Genomic DNA, 20,162 nt, shown 5'->3' on the forward strand with positions numbered 1-20,162 from the left:
CGGCCGCCGCCGCTACTGAGCATGCCCAGAGGCCGCCAGACGGGACCCCCGCCGCAGGGCGCGCGCTCGGCGCCGCCGGGGCGAGCGGAAGGCGACCTGGATGAGGCGACCACGCTCGCGACTCTTCTCATTCCCACCGGGTTGGCCTTACGGTGCTGCCAGGGCTGGTGTGCCTTCATTCATTCAGTGCGCGCTTCAGCGCTTCCCTGGGTTAAGCTCAAAGATATCAGGGGCTCCCAGTTGTGAGGGGCAGTCAGTCACGCTTTAGGAGAGCTGGGAGGCAGTAGCGGTGCCCAGGGAGGCTTGGAAGACCACCCTTTAACTGCAATCACATCCCTCCTCCAACTCCCACCCTGCACAGATACAACAGGAGTAAAAACAGGCAGCTTCCTAGAAGACGCACCTCCAAAACATCCTTCAAGTAATCCTATCCCCCCTCCCCAAATTGCTGCCCCTAAACAGCTAATTTAAAAAATTTGAAACGACACTGATTTCAGACTGTAGAAGATAGGGAATAATCTTAATTTTTTTTAAGTGAGCACATTTTTTTTTAAAGAAATGAGCCGGGCTTCCCTGGTGGCGCAGTGGTTGGGAGTCCGCCTGCCGATGCAGGAGACACGGGTTCGTGCCGCGGTCCGGGAGGATCCCACATGCCGCAGAACGGCTGGGCCCGTGAGCCGTGGCCGCTAGGCCTGCGCGTCCGGAGCCTGTGCTCCACAACGGGAGAGGCCACAGCAGTGAGAGGCCCGCGTACCACAAAAAAAAAAAAAAGAGAGAGAAATGAGCCGTTTTTTTCTCTCTCCCACTCGACCCTTAGCGCAAGTTCCAAGGTGATCAAGGAGAATTGGGTGGAAGGCAGAGAAAAGGGCTGCACGCTGGGAGCGAGAGGGAGATTCTGGGATGGGACACCACAGTTGGTTCCTGTGTCCGGCATTTCAAGTGAAAATTGGACCTGGCCTTGCAGGTACCAGACTAAGCAAGAAAATTTTAGATAAAACCTTAGATATCTGATTATGGCAAGTGTTATATCAGCACACACCCTCTGCGCCCATAAATCCGCACACCTGGGAGAGACGTAAAACCTGGTCCGGATTCCTTATTCCAAAGGCCCGTCCGCTGGGCTCCAGGACCAAACCCCTCAAGCTTGCGCAAACTCAGTTGCTACCTCTCTTGGTCTTTTCCTCCTCCCACTTCTTACAGCTGTCAAAATCCGGACTCAGGACTTCCTAAAGGCCCGGAACGAAGCTTTGCGCATGCTCAGCATCAGCCCGGCTGCTTAATACACACACGCTTGTGGCCTATCGCGGCGCCTGCGCGGTGGCAGCCTGCAGTTCGCCCTTAGGACAGACGCCTGTCGCACCTTGACTCCCGCTGTCCGCTCGAGCCGGTCAGTGCTCAGTGTCTTGTGTACATCCTTGCAAGTGACGGCGCCATGAGTATGACTTCCAGCGTACGAGGTGAAGTGGGGCATGGGAGCGGGTGAGGCTGGCGGCCTGCGCACCGGGTGCAGCTCCCTCAGCACCTCTTCGGGCTGTTACGGCTGCCCTGCGTTCCCGCCAGTCTTGTAACCTTGAGATGGAGAAGGGCAAGTGCTCCGCGGACCTGCAGGCTCCCCGGGCCACGCGGGGCAAGGGGGCCAGGTCAGGGTATGATCCCGGGGCAAAAGTGGCGTGGGGGCCATGCAGGCATCTACCCAGGTCTGGGTAGTCCCCTAACTATACCGCTGCGCTGCTAGCTTTTCTTGTTCTTCCCTGAGACTCCTTTCTGTTGTGTCACAGGGCCTGGAAAAAAAAGGAAAGGTGAAAACAAAAAACAAAAACCCTCTTCCCCCTTCTCAACGTTTAAATTACCGTGGAGTGAGAATGTAGATCTCCTGCAGCCCTTAAGCGATGCATGACTAATCACAGCTTACTTTTGCACATTTTTTAAAGGGAAGGCACCCAATCCGAGGTATTCAGTTTTTCCAGGGTTTTTTGTTGTTGTTTTTTGTTTTTAATGCCTCTGGCATCTGGACCTCGGTAGCAGTAGTCCAGGAGAGAGGATTGAAAACTGAACTCATTGAACCTTCACCTTTCTCAGCCTTGCTTCCCTTGTGCTAGTACCTAGCGTTTGGAAATGTTACTTCATAGAAGATCCGATTAAAATTAAGAGACTTTCTAGAGCTTCACTTTATAACAATTCTTGGTGGTAGTATAATTGTTAATATAATAGTTTGTACTGATACAGGATACATGCGATCTTTACCCAGGTGTAAAATACCACCCTCAAGGTTTGGTTACCTGTAACAGTAGTTAGGTAGATTGTCCAGAAATTAATTTTAAATAGTCTACTTGATTAATTTAGTAAATATTGAGCATCTGGAGTGCCATGTTCTGTAAAAAGTCCCTACTAGGCCCTAATTTTGTAATAGATTCTATAAATTGGAGAATTCCACTTGCTGCTAAAAGTTATCTGTCAGAGTGAGGGTGATAACCCATGACTTTTTTTTTTTTTTTTTTTTTTTTTTTTTTTGCGGTACGCGGGCCTCTCACTGTTGTGGCCTCTCCTGTTGCGGAGCACAGGCTCCGGACGCGCAGGCTCAGCGGCCATGGCTCACGGGCCCAGCCGCTCCACGGCATGTGGGATCGTCCCGGACTGGGGCACGAACCCGCGTCCCCAGCATCGGCAGGCGGACTCTCAACCACTGCGCCACCAGGGAAGCGCAACCCATGACATTTTTAAGTTACTAATGCGGTATATAGGAGGTGATTATTTGCAAAACGTATTTCAAAGGATACTCATCTTTAGGCTCCTTTAAATAGAGGCACCTTCGTACATTTAAAATAGGGAGTGATTTTTATTGTAAAAAAAAAATTTTCCCAGGAATAAGACAATTGTGAAATTTATTACAGTTTTAGAAACTGTAATAAACATTAAGAAACATTAAGTGGCTTTCACTGCTACAGAGTCCCCATTCTCTAATGACTTCTCCTCATAGCCAATAGATGACCTCTAGGAAGTTTACTAAACTTCTTGATCCTTAATACCTCCAAGACTCATTGAATCTGCTCTCATCCTTAATCCCTTCCCTTCTATTTGCAAGGAAGAGATTATCTGAGGCTGTTCTCTCTATATCATCCAGATGCCATTTTCTCCTGCTTCCTTAAGCGCTTGCCTCAGTAATACCAATTGCTCTTAATTCTTCTGCCTTCTCACTCACAGGGATTTTCTTCTCTTCAGCCCAAAGTCACTCATAATTCACCCTCATTTAAAAAAAATAAGCCAACTAAACCAAATATTTTTAAAGGCCTTCCTTCTTTCTGCTGTCCCCTCAAGTCACTTTTTTCTTCATATTTTGCTTTACCCTCCAATTGCAAAATAGGCACTAGTCTATTTGCCTGCTTTATTGTACTTCCCAAACGCTGAGCACTACAATGCTTGTAACCAAAACTAAATTTCATAAGTTCTTATTCTCTGACTGTTATATCCTTGTCTCTTTTGTTGAAACTAACTCATAATTTTCCAATCCATTTAACTTCAACATATAAAAATACTGTTTGGGTTCAATAAATATATTGAGTCATTTAAAGTAACTATTCAAGGGTTTGTTTTTATCTGAGAAGGAATGTGCAGATCATACTGTGAATAAAGGAGTTAGCTCCTATGGGTTATGAACAATAAATAATAGGGGATTTGGGAGCTGTAGATGAAACAAGATTGGCAGTGAGTTGATACGTGTTGGAGCTGGGTGAGTGTAAATGGGAGGTCATTACAGTATTTTCTGTGTATGTCTGAAGGGTTCCATAATGAAGTTTTCTTTTTAATCTCAGGAAGTATTGAAATTCCACAGTTTGATACAGTAGGTTAAGATGAGGCCAAAGAGAAGTCATTTGGTGTAAGAGCAATGTGATAGGATGGACAGATGGAGTTGCAAATTCAAATTAGGAATCTATTATTTCTTTTTACTTAACTAACATTGAACACTGCCTGTACACCAGGCCTTGAGAGAAAAACGTTACCAGGCACAGCCTACCAATCTGAGGGGGACCTAAGAGAGGCAAAGATTTAAACACAGCTCCCCTCCCCCACTCCTGAGGTGGAAGGAACATTCTGATTCTATAGCAGTTGACACTGGGTAGGAGAGGACAGTTTGGGGCTACCAAAGGGGCTAAAGGAAAAGAAGCAGGGTGAGATTTCTGTCTTAGGTTAAAGCAAAATGATTTCCCACAGTAAAGAAATAAGTTATAAATATGGGTGTGGGGTTTGGGAACAAGTTGATGTTTTCTCTATCTCTGAATAATCCTAAGAGAGAAAACCAAAGATTATACAAAGATTGCCAGGGGAAGAGTAAGAAAGGGAGGGATTATTTAGAAATGTATTTTTTGTATTTTCTTTATATTGATGTATTCATGGCATTTGTATAGATAGCATTGTTAAGCAAGGTAGGGGTTTGATCTAACTATAGGAACACTATACCTTGAGAGAGGTGTACAGAAAAGGGAAGTAAGGATAAAGTAGAAGAGGCAAAAATAAGGCTTAGGATATTTCTGGACACCAGTTTTGAAAGAATGTCTGAAAGGTGCCAACTGAAATATCTTTAGAAATTGGGTCTTGATATAGCCCCTTGTTCAACCTGAGATGGTGTCTGTTCTTAATAGGCATGTACACTATCAAGAACTAAATGTTACTTGGCTTTTATTGTTTGTTTACTGTCTTGGGTTTTCAATTCTTTCTCTATTGTAATTGTTGACTTTTGAATCCATCATCATTCTTGTCTACCTCCATATAGTTTCCTTTTCTTTCTTTTCCCTAGAGTTGCCAGTGGCATCCATAGCTTTTTGCCAGAAAAGACTGATTCAGGCTACAGTAATGAAATGATAAAACAGCAACATTTTTCTTATTCTGGGAACTTTTACATTTGTCTCTAATGAGGTTAGAGAATTAGAATTTGGGAAGGGAGGAGGGATGGAAATTGTTTTCTTAAGACCTTATCTGGCTCTGTGAGTCTAAAAAACTAATTGGAGCAAACGCAAAGCCATTTCCTAGCACACATATGGTGCTATGACATTTATAAAGGTTCATCAGTGACCCTCCCTAGGGGGTACGGTCACAGAGTACATGTTTTGATTCCCCACAGGGCAGCCACTCTTGAGTAATATCTAGAGTTAGTTCCCTCTGTGTCAGTTATTCTGTCATTTCTTCCACCATCAAAAATATCCAAGGGAAGTAAAGGTTTCTAAAAAGTCACCATATGGATTCAGTTGATAATAATGAGAAAAGAGAATAGAAGGATGTTTTGATGGCTGAGAAAGATTCTTCTGGCCTATCATAAGTTTCAGGTAGAAATTCCTATAGGATTCTATTTTTTATATCATGAGACCAATTAATCCTAACCAATTGTAGGTGTTCTTTGGATCTCAGGCCTTTATGTAATATGTAGGCATCATTAAAACAAATCAGATAGAGATTACTTCAGACTTCACCTCAAAAGTAAGGTGTAGGGCTTCCCTGGTGGCGCAGTGGTTGAGAGTCCGCCTGCCGATGCAGGGGACACGGGTTCGTGCCCCGGTCCGGGAGGATCCCACATGCCACAGAGCGGCTGGGCCCGTGAGCCATGACAGCTGAGCCTGCGAGTCCGGAGCCTGTGTTCCGCAACGGGAGAGGCCACGACAGTGAGAGGCCCGAGTACTGCAGGGAAAAAAAAAAAAAAAAAAAAAAAAGTAAGGTGTAACTAAGATCAACAGCATTTAGGGAATTGTATTATTTCAGTCTTTTGGGATATTTCCCTCTTTTAAGTTTATACTAAGGATTTAACATTCAGCAAACATAATTGAATATATATGGGCAAAGCAGTATTTTAGCCCATTTTGTGATAGGTACATTAACTCTTCAGAGTGGCTTTCCATTAGCTAAGAAGTAGATTGCTATAACTCCTGACATTTTCTCAAGGGACTTCCATGGTAAAAAAATGCATCAGAAAGGAAGATCATTAATCAAGCTAGAAATCAGTAAAGTTTCAGCCCTGCTTGGAGTTGCCACAGAATGATACCATGAAACAGCACTAAAATTCAAGGCAGGGAATTCCTTGGCGGTCCAGTGGTTAGGACTCCAGCTCCAGGACTGGAGCTTTCACTGCTGTGGGCTCCTGTTCAATCCCTAGTTGGGGGAATAAGATCCCACAAGCTGTGCAGCAAAGCCAAAAAAAAAAAGAAAGAAAGTATCCTTTACCAATGAGAAAAAATGATGACATTCATAATAAAACAAATTTTAAAAAATAATAAATAAAAATTTAAAAATTCAGGGCAAATCTACACAAGGTGTGTAGTTTAAAAAAGTTAAAAATTCAGGGCAAAAAAAAAAAAAAAAAAAAAAAAAAAATTCAGGGCAAATCTACACAAGGTGTGTAGTTTAAATGAAGCCAAAGGTTTGAGGCTATCAAATGACTTATTAACTTTTTCAGTCATACAGCATCTGGGAAGGGCATAAAGTTAATGTTTATTTTAGGGGATTATAGCAGGGAGGAATAGAACTGTTGTGTGGGCAGGAAAACAAACTAAATTTTTTCATAGAGAAAAATAACTGGTTGAAATTAGAATCCAGTGAACATGCTAATTAGGAACACTTGATGAAAACTAAATTATTAAATAAGCTAGAAGAGAAGATCAAGATAAAAGGAACTAAGTGTGAGAGTGGTTGTTCCTTTCCATTAGAGTTTTGTAAGAATGAACTCCAATTTTATGTAAGGAACTATTAGGTTCAATGATTAATCACATTAGTACAATAAGAAATTTGACTCAGTAGTGCAAGAAAGCCATACAGTTAATTATTCATTATATGTTTTTATTTGGTCTTGGAATGTGTTTTTTGTACTTATCTCTCTAGGGCTTTATTTGATAGTCTGGGAATTTATTTCAAACACTGTGAAGATCTGACTTAGGAAATGCTGGGACGCAGTCCAGTGTGTTTATCCTGACCCCTGTTCAACTTCTTCCTGCAGTCCACTCCATGCTGGGAATAGACAACTCTCCTCTGAGGCTGAGGCTAACCAGACTATGCAGAACTCTCTCCTCTCCAAAATTCTCTGGAACTGGGGTAGTTGTTAAGTGCTCGGATTTCTAAGGGATCCTTGAAAAGCTACGTGAACAGAATAAATAGATGGCCTATTAGTCAAGCAAATAATTGCGCCGAAAAATGTCATTAAATTTAAAATGAAGTTTGTAGGGAATTCAGATCATCCACTGGTGGATAATGGAAATTTAGAATTTATTAAAGGAGAATCTAACTAATTATATTCTGTTTTCTACAAAATTAGTACCTTCTGAGTTTTATTTTAATGAGACACTTTGAAATTAGAAAAAAAAAAAAAAAAAAAAAAACAAAGCTTTTGAATGACTTGAAGCCCAGAATGCTGCTGGATATATTCCTCTGAATGTTTAATATTAAGGGTTGGTTTTGTTTTATTTGTCCTTTCTTTTTCTTTGGATGCCAATTCTGTTTGTGGTTATGCATTTTTAAATGACTAAAGGACCTACTATTTAAATGAACTCTGGGACTTCCTTGGTGGTCCAGTGGTTAAGACGCCACTCTTCCACTGCAGGGGCCACAGGTTCAGTCCCTTGTCAGGGAACTAAGATCCTGTATGCTTCAGGTGTGGCCAAAAAGAAAAAAAAAAAACTCTGATGAGTCATTTTGCTAACATAATCACCTCCTGATTTTTAGAGGGATGAGGAGGGTCTTGTTTGTAATCTGAATTTTTATGGCCTTATTAGTAATCTGAATGTTTATACATATTTTTTAAAGCAATAAATATCTGCAGGCTCACAGGTTATTTTAAATCTATTTATGAACACTTTAAAAAGATTACTAAACTTTGTTTCTTCTCCAATTATAAAATAATTTTTAAGTTTCCCTCTTCTATCTTAACTTAGCTAACAATACTGAATAGAAAATACACAATTGCCTCAGTAAGGGCTGGGGAAGGTTTTAACAAGGGACTACTTCACCAGTGTGTTCTGATCATTTTTTTAATGTTAAACACCTTTGACTGTTGTGATGCTTAGCACTCAAAAACTGGATTTCCTGAACGTTCATGTTAGATTATTAGTATAGATTTTGGTTTTGATAATCATTCCTGTTTTCCTTCCCTGCTCTAGCTGAATGGATTGCAGCGGTTACCATTGCTGCTGGGGCAGCTGCAGTTGGTTATCTAGCTTACAAAAGATTTTATGTCAAAGATCATCGCAACAAATGTATGGTAAACCCTCACATCCAGAAAGACAACCCCAAGGTAGTACATGCTTTTGACATGGAGGATTTGGGAGATAAAGCTGTGTACTGCCGTTGTTGGAGGTCCAAGAAGGTAAGAAAAGCAAGTACTTTATGCCTGTGCCATCTTTAATGCAACATTTCATTTAAACTATTCTGTCACACTGGTACCATCAAATATCAAGATATCCCTTCTCCTTTACTTCCTTTTTTAAAAATAGATTCTGTTTTTCTCTGTTTTCTGTGTACTCTTCAGGAATATATTTACTAAAATGTATAACCACCATGCAGTGAAATTGCATCGTACCCTCATCAAGTTAGGCAAATATAACCACATTCTTGGCCAAAGAAGAGAGAAAAATCCCTTTATTTACGCTTAGAATTTCCTCCCCAAGTGGGTGTTAGCACTCACTATCCCAGGAAAAGGAATATGCAGCCTAAATACAAAGAGAAACAGAAGAGGTCATTTTTTTTCCCTTGAGATTTCAAGCTCCTAGATTCTAGCACAAGTTTTAGAAATATCAAGAGAAACTTTTGGAAAATTACCCCTGAAAATTTCTTACCTGGTACATATGCATTGACCCTGTATTCCAAGCTTTCTTTAAGATGCAGCTCCTATATTTAAATATCTTAGACAGGATTTTTTTGTATCTTTATTTTCTTTTGTGAGAATTGCATTTTATCAAGTTCCGTCTGGAATTATCTCTGTGATACCTGCAGCTTTTAGATAGTGATGACAGCTGGTGATCTGAATATGGTAAAATGCTCTCCTAAGGTCATCTTGAAAAGCTTCATACATTGAATGACTTCAGAATTTCTGGTATATTTAGAGAAATATGGTGAAATACTGTGTGTACTGCCACTATTAGCATTTAAATAAAATGGATTTTACTAAAGATGGCACTATAAGGCCTAAGAAAATAGACAATAAAAATGATGTATCTATTTCTGAAAGCATGTTATGTCAGGGACCTCTTCCCACAGTGGAAAGCCGTTATCACAAATCACATATCACATATAAGGAAGAAGTCACATACTAGGTACTGGAAAGCATATTCCACTAACCCCCTTCTCCGGATACAATTGATACCGTATAATCCAGTGGTGATAGAGTGCTTAGAATATGTCATTGTGTCTGAAAACTGCTTGATGAACATATGGAATATGAACCAAAAATTAATAGTCCCATTACAGAAATTTTTCCTTAAGAAGAGCACTGTTCATTCGGAGTATGGGATTGTTTATAAGTACTAGTGGAGTTGCTAGAAAATAATCCTCAATAATATTCTGTAGACTAGATCTGGTTTGTTTTTTAAAAATTAACACCTATAATAGGTTTCATTCTCTTGTTGCTCACCAAAATATAAAAAGTAATACCTTTAGAAATTAAGGAATTTCTAAGTCCGGAGTTGTAATAGTCAGTGATTTTTAAGTAGTTCATTTAGTTTCTATTACTATATACATGCTTGAGAACAGTTAAATAGTACAACAGCAGGTATCATAGATGCGTGTAGTAGATGCAGTACGAGTGCTTTAAATAAAAGGAAGAGCTTGTTGCACTGGGCTAGAATTTTCTGGGAAGGCATAGTGATATATACATGGGAGTTAAATTGCCCCTGGAAAGATTGGTGGCATTGGAATACACAAGCAAGTATTGGGGACTCTTTCTCAGAATCTGTGGGAAAGGACTCATGAGTGAAATTGGGATCGATGAGGAATCTAGTCTGGTCCTTGCACCTCCCCGCAGGAATAAGTCCAAATTGAGGAGAGTCTTGAGTACCAGCTTGAGGAATTTGTGCCTCCCCACATGGGGGAGCTTCTTGTCAGGGATTTCAGACATAAAGTTATACTTACACCAGAGTGCTGGCCGTGGGAATGGAGAAGCATGAACAGATACATGAACTATTTTGAGGCAAGGATCAGCCAAATGCAATGACTGATTTGCATGAAAGATGGGGGGAGGAAGACTAAAGCTCATTGAAGTACCTTGCTTAAGATAGGATTGTAGGGTTAGAAGAGGTGGTGCCATCAACGGAAATAAGGAATTCGGGGTGAATGGCTCATTTTCCAGGACACCAATGAGGAGTTCAATTTCAAAGAGTGACATTGAGGTGACATTTGAATGGAAATGTACAGCAGACAGTCTGAAATGTGGGACTAAAGCTGAGACATCAGGGTTGGAGATAGCGATCAGCAAAACTGATGGGTCAAGGGTAGGAATGCAGCAGATCCTTGGTACAGATAAAAATCAAGGGCTAAGTATGAAATCTTGGAGAATTTTCTGCATTTTGTAAAGAGAAGAGCCAAAAAAGGAGATGAAATGGGCCCCAGAGTTAGAAGAAAACTAAGAATATCGTGGCTTCACAGTGGAAAAGGGAAAAGTTTCAAAGAAGGTTTGATTGTGAACATCAGCTTGTGCAAAAGACCAGGAGGTGAATAGACTATTATACTAAGACTTGCAAAAGACCAGGAGGTGAATAGACTATTATACTAAGACTGTGGGGTAAAACAATTAGGCAACTGACCTTTTGGTGTCATTTTCACAGAATAATTAGAATAGAAGCTGTGTCCAAATGGATTACAGTATGAATTACTACTAAAGAAATGCCAGAAGTCTAAATATATGACAAAATTTCAGTAAATATGACAGTGAATGGAAAGAAAAAAATATGATGACTGCTTGAGTGAACGCTGAAGCTTAGCTTTGAAGCCAAGTAAAGGGCGTTTGCTTTGGTTGGGTGTTTCCAGAGGGTAAAAGGTCAATAAAGCAAATGTGGACTTTTATGGACTAAGATCTCAAGTATTTCAGGAAGAATCACAAATGGACACAGGCCAAGCTAGTGGTTTAAATGTTTATTAGACTTTGTAAGTCAACAGAACGTTCCAGGATTATTCTTTCATCATACTATTTAGAGTTTCCCTTAGGTAGACTTCAAGGAAAGGAATGCGAGACCAGTCATTTTATTTTCAGTTTTCTTAGTGTCTTCTTTCTTTTTAAGCTTATCTTTTATACCATTATTAATCCTCTTTGCATCTTTGATGTCGGTTCTGAATTTTCCCTGAATCTTGGGCACTTTTTATTCCCACATGAGTCGATTCAATGTTCACTTTGAATATTATTCAAGTTAGTGGATGTTCTTATTCTCCAGGCATCTTTGGAATCTCCCCACATTCCTGAGATTCCTAAGGTCATGCAGGTGCCAAGTCACACACTACATGCCTGTCCACAGAAGGCTTGATACCTTTGATTAGATGGCTATATTGAGTTTATGTTCAGTAGTTTTTTCCTCATACACCAGTTGTGTTTCTAATACAACAAAATTTAAACTCCTATCTAAAAAAAAAAAAAAAGTTATATGTGATATAAACTAGTTCAGTTTTAATTCATTCTTTTTTTTAATTGAAGTATTGTTGATTTACAATACTGCGTAAGTTTCAGGTGTACAGCATAGTGATTCAGTTTTGGAGGTTTTTTTTTTTGCTGATTATATTCCAATATAGGTTATTACGAGCTATTGGATATAATACTTCTGTGCTATACAGTAAATCCTGTTGTTTATCTATTTTGTGTAGTCATTTGTATCTGATAATCCCATACTCTTAATTTTGTCCCTCCCCCCTCTAATTCATTCTTAAGGTACAGTCACGAGTAACCTGTTGTGGGTTTCTAACATTTTGAGCAGTTTTCTCAGACCTAATGAATCAGATCTCTTAGTCATGTGCAGAAATTACATGTTTTTAACACACTTCATTCCTCCTCTCTTCCCCCCGATTGGTGTGCCCTCTGCTGTTTCAGAAACTGGACTGTTGCATAGTATTTCACAAAAGCGTTGTCCCTAGGTGAAGTGAGAAGGAAAGGAACCAATACAAAGGAAATTATTAAAGCAACTATAGGAAAAGATACTGTTTGAGACAGTGGTATGTTGAGAGGGGTGGAAGGAAAGGAGAGTACGAGCACAGATTTCAGACTCAGCCTTAGAAAGAAAGAGACAGTCTTTCAAAACAAGGTGAAGGAACATTGATGTCAGAGGGAAGAGTGTGCAAAATGATCTTACTAGATTCCCCCCCCCCACTCACCTCGGGTAGATTATGGCGTTTGCTGAGTTGTATGGTGGCCATTGGGGAGGCAGGAGAGATTTGAACAAGGACAGCAGGAGAAGGCAGACTAAGAGATAATCAAGAAATAGAGGAAAGGTGAGCCAGTTCACGCCAGGAGCTCAACTAAAATTGAAATGAAATGTAACTGTGTAGAATAATTTTCTTTCCTTTACAACTTCCGGATTTGAGTTGGGTTTTTTTTATTAGTGGTGGGTTTGTTTTTGGTGTGTGTGTGTGTGTGTGTGTGTGTGTGTGTGTGTATGAGTTATGGAAAATCCCCACCCTATTAATGGTTAGAAATGGGACTTCCCTGGCTGTCCAGTGGTTAAGATTTCAGGTTTCCAATGCAGGGGGCGTGGGTTCGATCCCTGGTTGGGGAACTAAGATCCCACAAGCGACGCAGCAGGGCCAAAAAAAAAAAAAAAGTGAGTTGCACTGACTCCATTTCTTCATAGAAACAATACTCTGATCGTTGGTTACATTGCTTGCCCAATCCACATAAAGACAGTCTTGTAGGGCTTCCCTGGTGGCGCAGTGGTTAAGAATCCACCTGCCAATGCAGGGAACACGGGTTCGAGCCCTGGGCTGGGAAGATCCCACATGCCACAGAACCACTGAGCCCGTGTGCCACAACTACTGAGTCTGCGCTCTAGAGCCCGCGAGCCACAACTACTGAGCCCGTGTGTCACAACTACTGAAGCCTGTGTGCCTAGAGCCCGTGCTCCACAACAAGAGAAGCCACTGCAATGAGAAGCCCGTGCACCGCAATGAAGGGCAGCACGGGCTCGCCATGACACGTGCCCGCACGCAACAACGAAGACCCAACGCAGCCAAAAAAATAAAATTTAAATTAAAAAAAAAAAGACGGTCTTATAAAATCATAATTTTTCTTACATATTTTCCTACTATATCTACTATCATAGGTCTTACTAAAGTAAGTACATAAGAATGGTATAAAATGTCATATTCTCTTGTTAGTCTCAAAGATCTCATAGCTTTTATTTTCTTTCTCAACCAAACCAAGCTTGTTTCTCAGAGCAGTTTATATATAGTAATGAGCCAAATGGCCCCAGGCAACTTCCTTGGAAAATATAATCCAAACTCTAATTAAAAATACAAAGTTTGGCAAAGGAAGATTCAAAAAAATTTTTTTTAATTTTTGCAAGTAGAAGACGTAAGTCAAGGATGAACAGTTATTTATTTCCATCTTGAATCACCCTAAAAACAGAAACATCGTAACTTGAGATCTGGGACCATTAAAAAGAAACAAGTTTTGTGTTTTTTATGAAGACCCTGACAAGGTTGCTAGCTTTCCAAGTAGAGAGCAAGGATCTCTAGTGTTTTTTACCCCTAAACATTTATTTCCAACTCTTCTCCACACCCTCTCTTCTCTAGTTTTAAAGGTATTTGGGATTCATAGTTTTCTAATTGGGTTAATGAATGATAGGATATTTTCTGGACATACAGGAAATTCAACCAATTTAATTCACAAACTTTTCTCCAGGGTTTGTTAATAAACAAAGATTAACATCTTAGAACAAATGTTAGAATCATCTGTGAGCTGAACTTTTTTCTCATCAATTTTCTGATTCTTTTATTTTTAAGTATTGATATATGAGCTGAATTAAATATACCCTTTCTGTTTTTTGTAATTTCAGCTCTTTGCTTGACATTTTTAACACATTTAAAATTTTTAATGAGTTAATAAAATTCACGTATTCATTATATTATTATTTAATACAAAAACTGCTATACTTCCTAGATTATGTTTGGAAGTATATATCCACCACATGTTTTTTTTCTCCTGTATAGAAAGGTCAAAAATGAAACAAGGCACTTTCTGGAGAAACACAAATATTGTTATGTAATTTACCTTTTGAATTTTAATGCCAAGTAATTACCATTCATTCATTTATACTATATATCAGAATCATGAATTAATTTTAATAAATACACTCCATTAACACATACAATGTATTCTTAAGAAATTGCTAATCCTATCTTGAAATAACTCATTTTGGCTCTTGGTTGAAAAAAATATTTAGTCTTTTCATTAACTTAAAATGAGACATCTCTAATGGATAAATATGAGAATGCCTAATCTTCACATGAAGTTTGGGAGATTATTCTGAGTAGGGTTAAGTGATATAGGAAGTACTATTAAAAGATATCTGTGCCTCTGAGCAGAATGATTTTGAATACCGAGTTTACATTTTAAAGGGATACAAAGCTTTATGTACTTTAAAGAAGCATGGAAGTTTATTAAACAAATAGCCAGGATCTCCTTATTCACTACTTTTTTAAAACTTTTATTGGAGTATAATTGATTTACAATGTGTTAGTTTCAGGTGTATAGCAAGTGAATCAGTTATACATATACATATACCTACTCTTTTTTAGATTCTTTTCCCGTATAGGTCATTACAGAGTACTGAGTAGAGTTCCCTGTGCTATACTAGTAGGTCCTTACTAGTTATCTGGTTTATATACAGTAGTGTGTATATGTCAATCCCAATATCCCAATGTATCCCTCCCCCCACTCACTACTTTTTAAAGAAATATTTTTTAGATTTTTTTTTCTTTTAAGCTTTTTTAAAAATTTATTTTATTTATTTGTTTTTGGCTGCATTGGGTCTTAGTTGCTGCGTGTGGGCTCTCTCTAGTTGAGGCAAGCGGGAGCCACTCTTCATTGTGGTGCACTGGCTTCTCTTTGCGGTGGCTTCTCTAGTTGCAGAGCACAGGTTCTAGGCGCACAGGCTTCAGTAGTTGTAGCACGCAGGCTCAGTAGCTGTGGCTCGCAGGCTCTAGAGCGCAGGCTCAGTAGTTGTGGTGCACAGACTTAGTTGCACCACGGCATGTGGGATCTTCCCAGACCAGGTCTTAAATCCGTGTCCCCTGTAATGGCAGGTGGATTCTTAACCACTGCACCACCAGGGAAGCCCTAAAGAAGTATTTATTTTTTACTTGTTTACTTTTAAGACCATGATGAAACATGTGAATTTCCATTTTTAGGCAGAACCAGATTATTGTAAAAGTATATCCTCATTTTAGATGTATGGCTTTCTTATCTTTTGTAGGTTTCTCTCCTGTCCTTTATATATGGAGAAAAATAATTTGAGAAAATATATTAGTTTTCTAGTATTTTCAATATGAGATTAAAATAAAAATAAAAGGGACTTCCCTGGTGGTCCAGTGGTTAAGCCTTCCAATGCAGGGGGTGCGGGTTCGATCCCTGGTCAGCAAGCTAAGATACCGCATGCCTTGCGGCCAAAAAACCAAAAAAAACCCAAAAAACAGAAGCAATATGGTAACAAATTCAATGAAGACTTTAAAAATGGTCCACATGAAAAAAAAATCTTGAAAAAAAAAGTTAAATATGCTATTTTAGTAAATTATTCAAGACTTTTTACTTACTGAATATTTCATTTTTCAGAAATGTATTTTATAACCTGTTGGCATAACACCATACAGCGACATGTTTTGTGTGTGCTATTTATTAAAATGGAGTTTTTTAACAATGTAAACTTTTATTCTCCCTGTAAAATCATCTGTGTTTGTTTATTAAACATATGCCACTTTGAAATGCTGTTCTTTGCTGTGGGATACATTTCAGTTTGATTTTTTTATGGCCTGTTTCCTCATCCATGCCAAGAAAACACTGAAAGCTTGGGGTCATGTTTTTGTTGCATGGACTTGTTTCTAATATGAATATACTGTACCATATCTTATTGACAGAAATAATGTAACTTTTATATACATTGAATTTATATTGGCACCCCAAGATAGAATTTATATTTGGAAATATAAGATGTGACGATATCTTGAGTTTTTCTGTAGTTTTTAACTAATTTACCACCTCCCAGAATTATATGCAGATCGTAAAGTTAAAATTGAATTTCTTTAACATCAGCCAAATATTATTTTAATCTTAGAATAGACAAGTCTCATCAAAGTTTAATATTATATACCATCATTGTCTACTTTCAGGTATTGAAAATTATACTTCCTTAATGGAGTAATAGGTGATTTTACTCTTCAGGCCAAGACTCCTGTTACTTTACTCTTCTAAATAGGCTCCTTTAGTGCAACAAGTGTACCTTATACTAAACAGTGAAGCTAGATTCTAGAGTGCAGGTACATTCTAGACATCAAGAATAAAACAAGGATGCTAGCTATCATCATTTGACATGAAATAAAAAATGAAAGGTATAATATAGAAGGAAAAAACAAAATACTGTACTGATAATTGTAAAATCCCGAGGAGACACCTAAAACATTGTTGCATTCTTATTTTTATCATTTAACAGTAGGAAGGACATACTTGCAAAAAACAGTGATACACACACACACACACACACACACACACACATTTATAATATATATCAAGATTAGTCAGGTATGAAAATATATACCTAATTATAATAACCATAAAACATATAAGGCAGAAATGATCTTATTAGAAAATGCATGAGACCTGAGGGTGAAAAACACAAGAGGAATAAAACAGGATGTGGCCAAAAAATTCTCAAGTTTATCTGGAGGAATAAATAGGTAAAGTTTAATTAAGTTAGGTAAAGAATAAATGGGAAAGTTTCAACAAAGCAGAGTAATGTGAAGGAAAACCAGCCCTACCAAATATTGAAGCCCATTTTAAACACAGTCATTATCCCATTATGAATATGATAATATGAATGATGAATATGATAATGTAGAACCTATAAATAAGCATTTTTATATGTAGAATTAATTTTGATAAATTTATGAATAAAGGTATAACAATTTGGGAAGCAATTGCCTCTAATAATATTGAAGCAACAGGATCTTAGAACAGAATTTTGCAAATTACGCTCTGTCGAACACTGATAATGGGTATCAAAGTGAAAGTGTCGTCCATAAACCAATCAGCTTGGGAAATTTGGGATTAAAATAGTGTTTTTTATAGCAGAACCTCTTTAAAATAATAATATATGTTGTGACTTAACTGTATATGTTTTTTAAACACAGAATGAAGTTAAATCAGAATATTTTGCAGGACTTCTTAATTTGCAGAGCTCACTCTGGGAAACACTGTGTTAAATATTTAGTTTTGTCCCTTTTCCTTCAACTAGACACCAAAATGTCTGTGTTTTCTAATATGTGAAACCTTGGAAAGGAATGGAAGTTTATCACATTTCCAGGAGAAAGAAGTCTCCATGAAGGATGATAAAAAGGGAAATACTTATTTATATGAAAGTAGAGAAATTAAAGACATGAACAAATAAGCAAAATAAAAAGGGTTGTGGGTAAAAAACGGCTGCAAAGATGATCAGCAAAAGGATAATGAACAGATTGATTTTAAACAAATGAACTTAGGCTCTTACCAATAAATAGGCCATGGATGTAGTTCACTAGAAAGGAAATATAACTAGTACATAAACATGGAAAAGGTTTTCCACATCCACAGTCAAATGTCACAAATGGAAATTTAATTAATGATCTGTGTATTATCCACAAGTCAATTTCTTCCTCCTCCTTAGTGTGTACACATTACATATGCTCATTAAGAAAACCTGTAAAAGGTAGCCAAGAAAAATCTATTGAGTTACCATGTCATATGTGAATTAAGCATCACCCCCACTCTGCCAAACATAATACTGATTCTGCAATTAGACATTTCACATTCTTTCTCTTCCTAGTTCCCACTCTGTGATGGCTCTCACACAAAACACAATGAAGAAACTGGAGACAACGTGGGACCTCTGATCATTAAGAAAAAAGCCACTTAAATGGACACTTTTGATGCTGCAGACCAACTTGTCATGATGTTTCCTGATCGTTTAATTAGAATGAGTACCACTTGTGTCTAATTCACCTCCCCTGGGTTCTAGATGTGGTATATTGCAAACTACAGCTTTCATATTCATGGCATTTGCCTTACTTGTTGAACCATTGTGGTGCACATTTGTTGAAACAAACAAAAAAGGAAAATCCAATCTCATGGACTGTGGGTTATTTTGGTCTTGTAAGGATCCGTTTCTTTACATTTAAAAATGACATTACAATATAGTTGTATGGCGAAGTTAACGTATTAAATTATTCTCAAAATCATGTATGTGCAGATTGTACTTGTAAGTTTCAAAGAAGAATTATCACCATTTAATATTACTTAGTTAACCTAGAAAGTAAATTGGGTGTGATTAAACTACGTTAATCTCTTAATAACAATCTAGGAAAAATCTATTATGACCTTGGTTTTCTTCTCGAACGTGGTAATGACACTGAGAAAATACAGCTTCTGTGTTTTCAATCAAAATGAACTTTGAATGTTAATTCTGCTTAATTATAAGTGGGCCAGGTCAGTAATAAAGGGACAGTAACTTCTTTGTATTCGTCTTCATGGATATTTAATTGATCCATTAAAGAAACCAGTAGTGGAAATTTAGATCAAAGTGATATGAGATTTAAAGTTGTCATGAAGGATGTCTTAAAATGTGATAATGTTCCAGAATTCTAGCCAAGGAGTGGCAAACACTTGAATTGGGGACACTGAAGGAATTGGAACACATAATATCAAGTCTTCTGTACTCAGAGCCACACATCCTTGACAGAAATAGTAGTCGTGAGGGTAGATCAGAGACATGGGAAGATTTTTATTTCCTCATTCTTGATAATCAGGCACATGATTAATTCTAGTAAAGAAACTGTTTGGGGGAGAAAAATAAGAATTACATCCTCTTTTAAACTGTATAATCTTAAAAGCAAAAATTTGAAGACAAGTGTTTATGTAATATTCTTCAAAGAAACTTTCTTCAGACCAGAAACATTGCATTTCATTGCTGATTCAGAAAAAAATATGAAAACTGAAAATAATTAGGAGCAATAGAAGAGTTAAGACAGGAGTAGTTAATATATTTTTTAAGAGAAATTAGGTTTTTGGATTTCATGGGTTAGAAGGAAAAATATGTACGTAATATAGCAGACATAATTTGAAATTGACAAAGGTAACAGGTAAACATTCTCATTTCTTTGCAGGCACTTGAATTCTCAGTTGTAGTCAATCATTTTTCTACTTGGTAGGATCCAGAATTACTTTGGAAGTAACAGGAATCAGTGCAACTAAAACGTCAGTGTTCTATGTTTAGTATGATCATTGATATTTTTTTAATGTATGGTTTTATGTATTATAGTAGATAAAGTTGATCCCAAAATTGTGTGTACCAGTTTTTAAGTAGTCCACATACTTAGTTGCACTTGTCTTTAAGGCACATCCTAAGCACAAAATCTCAAGTGCTACAAACCCTGTTTCTACCTATAAGATTCTTAGGATGAATTTTTTCATGCCTCTTCCTCCTTTTTCAAATAAGTATGATTGCGTCAGCAATAGAGAGCATCATGCTTTTAAAGGTTAATTGTTTTAAAGAAAAATACATCTATGAACTCCCAAAGTTACAGATAAAAGGACATCCTTTGAGGGAATTGCCCAGTCGTCCAGTGGTTGGGACTCCACACTCAATGCCAGGGTCCCAGGTTCGATCCCTGGTGGGGAAACTAGGATCCCATGAGACACGTGGTGCAGCCAAAAAAAAACAGGGAGGGGGGACATCCTTTGAACACACTAAGCTGTATTCTTAATTTTGAATTTGAAATTATTATGAGTCATGCATTTTTATAGCTAGTGGGAGGAAAAAACAAAAAAAACTAGTACCAATTCTCAAAACCACTTTCAATGGTGTAAGTGGGTGACTATGATTATGGTAAAATTGGAAATGGTCACCTTATTGTGAAATGCAGATCTGTAGCATTTTGATACTCCAGAATAATTAGATAAATGTAGTCCCACA

General features: G+C 38.1%; 1 protein-coding gene across 1 annotated transcript; it reads left to right on the top strand.

The window, feature by feature from the left end:
- Positions 1-1,207: 1,207 nt before the first annotated feature.
- Positions 1,208-18,702, top strand: CISD1 (CDGSH iron sulfur domain 1). Its single transcript, XM_059055224.2, has 3 exons — positions 1,208-1,457; positions 8,133-8,338; positions 18,018-18,702. The coding sequence occupies exons 1-3, from the start codon at positions 1,433-1,435 to the stop codon at positions 18,105-18,107; spliced, it is 321 nt and encodes a 106-aa protein (XP_058911207.1). The 5' UTR covers positions 1,208-1,432; the 3' UTR covers positions 18,108-18,702.
- The last annotated feature ends 1,460 nt before the right edge of the window (positions 18,703-20,162 follow it).

The sequence above is a fragment of the Kogia breviceps genome, chromosome 2 (assembly GCF_026419965.1).
Source record: "Kogia breviceps isolate mKogBre1 chromosome 2, mKogBre1 haplotype 1, whole genome shotgun sequence".
NCBI lineage: Eukaryota > Metazoa > Chordata > Mammalia > Artiodactyla > Physeteridae > Kogia > Kogia breviceps.